This window comes from Penaeus monodon, chromosome 8, assembly GCF_015228065.2.
Source record: "Penaeus monodon isolate SGIC_2016 chromosome 8, NSTDA_Pmon_1, whole genome shotgun sequence".
In the NCBI taxonomy this organism is placed as follows: Eukaryota; Metazoa; Arthropoda; class Malacostraca; order Decapoda; family Penaeidae; genus Penaeus; species Penaeus monodon.
Window position 1 is genome coordinate 14409714 of NC_051393.1, and position 7500 is coordinate 14417213.

Below are 7500 nucleotides of genomic sequence, written 5' to 3' on the forward strand. Positions count from 1 at the left end.
AGAAAAAGAAAGAAAAAACAGAAAGAAAAGAAAAGAAAGGTGAAAGTGAAATAAGTGACAAATGGACAAATACCATTCTTACCTAGACAGACACTCAAACAAATATCAAAGGACCCCCTTACCATGGGCAGTGGTGGTCCATGCGCCGTATGCATCGCTGGCAAATCCGGCAATGGTGAGCACGAGGTGGTCTGTACATCTCGCATCGAGCACATACTGTCCAGTCATCACTCTTTTCTCCACCTGGGAGAGGGATGGGAATAATGTTAATAATAACAATAACATTAATAGAAATAGTATTAATATCAGTAACAATAATAATATTAATATCAATAATAATAACGAATAATAATATCAATATCAGTTACAATAATAATAACTTCATTAATAACAATACTACTACTAATAATGATGATAATAACAACACCAATAAAAAAAAAAAAAAAAAAAATATTCATCATCAAAGCAATAACAATAATAATGAAAAAATAAATAAATAAATAAAAATAAATAATAATAACAACAATATCAATAATAATAATAATAATAATAAACAACTCACTAACAAAACCTTCAATGATCCTTTCCTGGTTTTAATATGTTCTTAGTACATATGTATTCATACATTAGATTATATGAATATACAACCCTTTTCTCCTTAACATGGAGATAATCAACTGTTTTTCCATAATAAATAAATAAATAAATAAAAAGAACCCAGCAAAATATATAAGCTAATCTAAAATAATAGAAATACTATGAAATTGATTAGAAAAGTGATACAAGTATCATAACAAACACTTGATGACTGTAATCCCTAGAATGATACTAGAATTTCTAATACTCTCTACACTACTGGAAAGTCTTGATTCTGATGTGTTCCCCCAGTCCAATTCTGCTTCTTAAAAATATAGCTGGATACTTATTTCTCTGTAAAGTTTTGTATTCTAGTTTGGAAAAATTACAGATTTACATTTTAAGTAAATTCATTAATAAAGAAAGAAAACAAAACAATTGATAAATCCACCTTCATTTTCTGAAAGAAACCTGAAAACATTGCATTATATAGACAGACATACATGCTTTGAATGTGTACTATGTAACTGAGTAATAAGAACAATTTAATTTTGCTGAATAGATATTCATTCAAAACTTAACTGCAAATATGTTATCAATTATTTGTTTGGCATAATAAATTTGTGGACTTGGAATTTTCCAAACAGGAGCAACATCATTATGGCTAAAAAGGAAAGCACAGTAAAGACCTTTCAATAGTAAAGTTTTCACAGTAAAATACCAATTAATCCTATTTCAGTAACAATACATTATGAGTGAGTTTAATTATGTCTAATAAAATGCTTGCTAGGGCTTGGCATTCCACACACACACACACACACACACACACACACACACACACACACACACACACACACACACACACACACACATACACACACACATATATTTATATATATATACATATACATGTACACATACATATATATATATATATATATATATATATATATATATAAAATATAAAATATGTAGATATACATATATATATGTATATATGATATGTGTTTGTATGTATATATGCATATGTGCATATGTATGCATATTTATGTGTACATATATATATACATATACATATATATATATATATATATATATATATATATATATATATATAATATATGGGTGGGGCTTCATGCTCATGGTGATGTGAAGCGATGGTTGGTAGCCTAGTAGTGTTAAGTGTTTTCATGCCTTTCGCTTGCAGCTTCCACCCCGGCTAGCCCAGTGCGAAATGGGGGGCAGCTTTCTAAGTTCCCCGCCAGGTCACAGCCTCTCCATAAATCAAAAATTTCTGCAGTGCCTCCTCGGGGCCCCCCAGGGGTAACTGGGTACCTTGCCGTCCCAGGATAAAATCTGTGGGGGATTCGGAGCACAGGGGGGCCCCAAAGAGGTACGGATTTTATGGCCCCCCGGGCCCATAGGGAAAACGTCTGGTTTCATCCCAACCCCTGCCCCCAAAGGCCACCCGGGGGGAAATTTGGGGGGCTTGGGGGAGGGGGGGCCTTTTGCCACCCGCTCCCCCCCCGGAATAAAACCCTTTGGGCAACGCCCCCTTTTTAAATGGAAATGCGGGGGGGAGGGGTGTTGTCCCCCCCCCCCCAGAAAGTAAGGCGGGCTGGGGGGCCCCGCGGGGAAAGGGCAAATGTGGGGGTTTTTCAGGATTGGGAACCGGGTTTTTATCGTCCCCCCTGCGCCCGGCGGGGCCCCAAAACCCCCATGAAGCGGTGGGGGAAAGCCCTTGGGAACCCCAAACAGGTGGTGGCGGTCCCACGCCTCCGACTCCCTTTTTTGGGGCTGTGTTGGCGGGGGCGGCAGGGTTTGGCGTGCACTGGGAAAGTGACCCCCGAGGCTTAATCTCAGGCTTTTTTTCCCGGGGAAAGGCGTTTGGGAAACATCCGGCCCCTTGGGGCAGGAGAGCGGTTACCTCTGCTATCGCGGGAATTAAAAGCGACTGGGGTTGAGGTGGTTTGCCCTCTCAGAGGTGAAAAACCCGGGTAGGGCACGTCATTGGGTGGTTACCCCCTATACTGGTGGGGTGCACGATGGTAAACCATCCAGGGTGAATACCCCACCCTCCAGTCGATTTCAGCCCGCGGAAATTTAAAAGGGGAACCATTTTATGAGCTATCATGGCATTGAACTGAAGAAGGTTTTTTGGCTTCTTGCCCTCTTTTTTACTTTTATCGCTCCTACCGATGTACATAAAATTTTTAAAAGGGGGGGGGGGTTTTACCCCAAACTCGAAATCTTTGGCAAACGATTGCCCCCGGCGAGACATTGCATGTTCGGGGCGACTTCAATGCGGAAAATCGGGCTGTGACCGAGCGGTACGAAAATTGTCTTTTGGGGCCCCAGGGCTCGGGAGTTTGACCCCACCCAGCGAGAATACCCCTTTTTCCCCGGGATTTTGCTAGGCCCCCAAAAAAATGAGGATCCCCTGGCTCCGGGTACCAGCGCTCCAACCTGCATCGCTGGATTGGTACAGCGATAGGGGGTAAATTTGGGCCAAGGAATCGGCCCGCATTTTCACACGCGAGGGGAGGTTTCCCTCCAGAACGCGGGGTTTTACCGGAGTGCCTATTTCGTGGCCCCGACCATAGGCTGCTTGGGGTACCCGGCGGGCCCTTCAAAACTCCCCGCCCCCTCCAGGGGGCCCCCCTAAGGTGTTTCATTTGGACAGACAAAGGGGAGGAGGAGTTTTCCCCTTGGGGGTTTTGCCACGGCAGTTCTGACCGATTAAACAAAAAACCCACACCTGACGGACCCAGTTGCTCTGTGGGGAGTCCTTCAAGTGCGTAAAAAACTCGAAGCAGCTCAGGAGGCCCTTGGCGTTTCGCCCAAGGGAAGGGAAATACCATTTCCCCGGAGAAATTAGAGGCCAATGAAGCGTGGCCAAGGCTCGGCTGAAAGGGAAACAAGTCTTGGTCCCTCCATACATAGGGCTCGGAAAACTGCCCGAGAAGGGGGGGGGCAAGGAACCCGTTTCCCTCAGGAATTTTTGCTGGGGGGGGGGGGGGGGGTCGGGAAGGGCCCTTTCTTGGTAATTTAAACCCTTTGCCCCCGCCTACCAAAACCCTGAGAAAAATGAAAAATAAGCCCTCCTCAAATGACTGCAAATTTCCCTCAGCGGATGGCGGATCATTCAGATCATGTTGGGGTTCTGAACGTTTTGGGGTGAGTATTTTGAACAGTTGGAAACCCGGTGGACCCTCCAACATTTAGCTTGGATGCAACGATGTCGCAGTGCCTGTGCCGGACCCACCCCTCAGTGAGGAACCTCCTACCCCAACAGAGGGGGTTTTGGTGGTTTATTCCAAGCTGAAAAAGTGGGAAAGCTGCAGGATATGGGGATTCCCTGCGAACTGCAAAGGGGTGGGGGGGAACCTTGGCTGGGGGCCCGCATACAGTCCTGACCCGCCATTTGGAAATCTGGTCCCCTTTCCCCCCGACCTTTTGAGGGCAAAGGTCATCCCTCTCTGGGAAAGGGGGAAAGGGGGTCGATGGGGCTGTAGCAACTACCGTGGGGATTAAACCGGGTCAGCATACCAGGCAAGGGTTCTCGCCCACAAATTTTTCTGAAAAAAGGGCCGCAACCACCTACTGAGGCCCAAGGGCCGGAGCAGTCTGGATTTTTTCCCGGGAAAGTCCACAATAACCCCCATACTAGTCTTTGAGTAATTGTGGAACGCGTTGTGAGTTTTGGGCGTGGGTTGCTCGCAGCCTACATCGACCTCAAGAAGGCGTTGAATCGGTGCATTGGGAATCGCTTGGGAAGGGTCCCAGGCTCAGGGGAATTCCGACACAGATTATTGGCCTGATAGCAAGCCTCTATACTGGTACTGAAAGTGCTGTAAAGTGTGGTGGGGGTATGTCGAACTTCTTCCTTGTTAATTCAGGGGTGAGGCAAGGCTGTGTCCTTGCACCCACACTTTTCAACACTTGTATGGACTGGATAATGGGCAGAGCTACTAGCCAAAGTCAGTGCGGAGCAACACTAGGCAATATTAAGGTCTCGGACCTTGACTTTGCCGATGATGTTGCTATCCTATCTGAGTCCTTGGAGTCACTTGTGGCGGCTCTTGATGCATTTAGCAATGAGGCGAAGCCCCTAGGCCTAGAGGTCTCCTGGAGCAAGACCAAGATTCAGGACTTTGGGGGACGTTGAAGTCACAGAAAGTTTTACATACCTTGGTAGCGTAGTCCATATCTCTGGGTTGTCAGACCCGGAAGTCAGTAGACGGATTGGTCTGGCAACAGGAGCCATGAACTCGATCAACAAGAGCGTTTGGAGATGTCGGTACCTATGCAGAAGGACCAAGCTGCGTGTCTTCAAGGCCTTGATACTTCCAGTTTTGCTCTATGGAAGCGAAACCTGGACGCTATCCAGTGCCTTGGAGTCTCGCCTTGATGCCTTTTGTAACAAGTCCCTTCGCCAGATCATGGGGTACAGTTGGCAGGACCAAGTGTCCAACTGGCGGTTACACCGTGAGACTGGCATGGGACCTGTTACTTGCATAATCCGGGATCGCCAACTCAGGCTATATGGTCACCTAGCTTGCCTCCCTATGGACGACCCTGCCCATCAGGTTGTCTCTCTGCGAGACAACCCTGGGTGGAGGAGACCTGTGGGACGTCCTAGGAGATCATGGCTTGGGCAGCTCGACGAGACCTGTCGCGAGGAATTAGAGATGGGCTGTGTGCCTGCCTGGAGACTCGCCTCGAGGGATCCTCGTGGCTGGAAGCGAAGGGTGGATGCGGCCATGCGCCCCCGTCGGCGTTAGCCCCTTGATGATGATGATGATGATGATGATGATGATGATATATATATATATATATATGTGTGTGTGTGTGTATATATGTATATATGCATATATATATATATATATATATATATATATATATATATATATATATATATATATATTATATATATAATATATATATATATATAATATTATATAATATATATATATATATATAAATATATATAATATATTATAAATATATAAATATATAAATATATAATATAAAATATATTATATATATATATATATATATATATATATATATATATATATATATATTTTCTTTTTAACGGTAGGTTCATGTCTGAGCCGCCGTGGTCACAGCATCATACTTAATTGTAGTTTTCATGTCGTGATGCTCTTGGAGTGATGTAGGGGGAGACTGAGTCCCTGGACGGGCCGTAGGAGCATGTGAGAAGGAATCTCGTGCTTCCTGTTTCGGCACAAAAGTATACTGAGGGTTCGGTACCACGGGCAGGTTAGAATTTATCACGTGGTAGCGGAATTAGCTTTCTGTGTCATGGCCAAAGCTATATCTATCTAACCTGACCGAAGGAAAGGCCTGATTATCATGTTGCATAGTCCCTGTACTCTCGTTAAGCGAGAGTAGAGATACCACCATACTAGCATGTTCCACAAGTTCAGTGGAATATAAAGATCATAAAGTTGAATTCATCAACTTACTAGTAAAAAGAAGTAATAAAAATGTGATGAAATAAAAATAAAAGCCAGTTTGTTAACGTATTATTATTCTCAAGCCATTATAGAGTAAACCACAAAATAAAAACCTCCACGAAAAGAGCAATCTTAATAAAAACAGATAAACAATACCTTTAAAAAATGCTGTAATTCCTCAGCTCCGTAAATCCTCTGTAGAGTAAAAATCCAAAATAAAAAAAATCCGTTAAAAATGTCGGCTTTCTGAAGGAAAGACCGAGTGTAAGTCACTGAGCCAAGGTAATTCGCAACTCCCTTACAAGGTCGTTGACCCGACCTTTTATGCGAACAAGGTCGTACGCCAAGTTCGTTTATTCGGAGTCTGCGCAGCAAGACTCGTTGTTCTTAAGATTGTCGTCTGTTCTTCGAGACGTTACAGCTTTTATTTTATTTAATTTGGGATTGCTCATTTTATTAGTCATTTGTTTCGGAGGTCTTTAATAAAAATACATGACATTTCTTATAATAATAAAAAGAACATAAAATATATACATGATTTTAAATATAAAAGGAAATAAAATTACGCTGGCTAGCCAACCAGGCGCTGGCGCCAAACGACTGTTTTCCGTTTTCTGTCGCCAGCTTACGGAAATTTGTATTTCGGCCGCTATTTCAAGCGTTTAAGGGCCAAACGTCTGCTTAGTAGATAGGCCATCTTCCTTCTCAGTAAGGACCATCCAAGGAGTTCTCGTTTGTTCATCAGCGTCTCCTGCAGGCAGGTCCTCTGCAGCATCGCCTTCTGCGCCATCTATTTTTCGTTTGTTCACCACGGCCAGGCGCCAAGGATTGTCGGGGGAAGAGGGGGATGGATGTTATGAAGTCTTATGCAGCCTGACACAGGGGCGAGAGTGGCAAGTAGGAAGCTGAGGTGTCAGCTCACTACAGTGAGTACGTGGTAGGGTCCCCAGTTCCTTTCCACGGAGAGTGCCGGTGGTACCTTTTAGGTAATCATTCTCTCTATTTATCCGGGCTTGGGACCAGCACTTGACTTGGGCTGGCTTGGCCACCCAGTGGCTAGGTAGGCAATCAAGGTGAAGTTCCTTTGCCCAAGGGAACAACGCGGCGGTCGGTGACTCAAACCCTCGAATTCAGATTGCTGTCGTGACAGTCTTGAGTCCGACGCTCTAACCATTTGGCCACCGCGGCCTTGACGATAATGGGCTTCCATGATTTTTACATAGCAATTTAGAGCTGTGGTTTGCCATTGCCTTCCGCCCGGTGTTTTTATCGAGTCACCATCTCTATTTACCCGGCACTGACTTGAGCTGGCTTGGCCACCCAGTGGCTAGGCAGGCAATCGAGGTGAAGTTCCTTGCCCAAGGGAAACAACGCGCCGGCCGGTGACTCGAACTCAGATTGCCGTCATGACAGTCTTGAGTCTGACGCTCTAACCATTCGG

At 44.6% G+C, this 7500-nt stretch overlaps 1 protein-coding gene across 1 annotated transcript in view; it reads right to left on the minus strand.

The window, feature by feature from the left end:
* The window catches only part of LOC119576176 (palmitoyltransferase ZDHHC3-like), a 23731-nt gene that overhangs the window by 10054 nt on the left and 6177 nt on the right, over positions 1-7500 (minus strand). The window contains exon 3 of the mRNA XM_037923747.1: positions 123-243. Within this exon, the coding sequence (XP_037779675.1) occupies positions 123-243 (121 nt within the window). The remainder of the gene's footprint in view (positions 1-122; positions 244-7500) is intronic.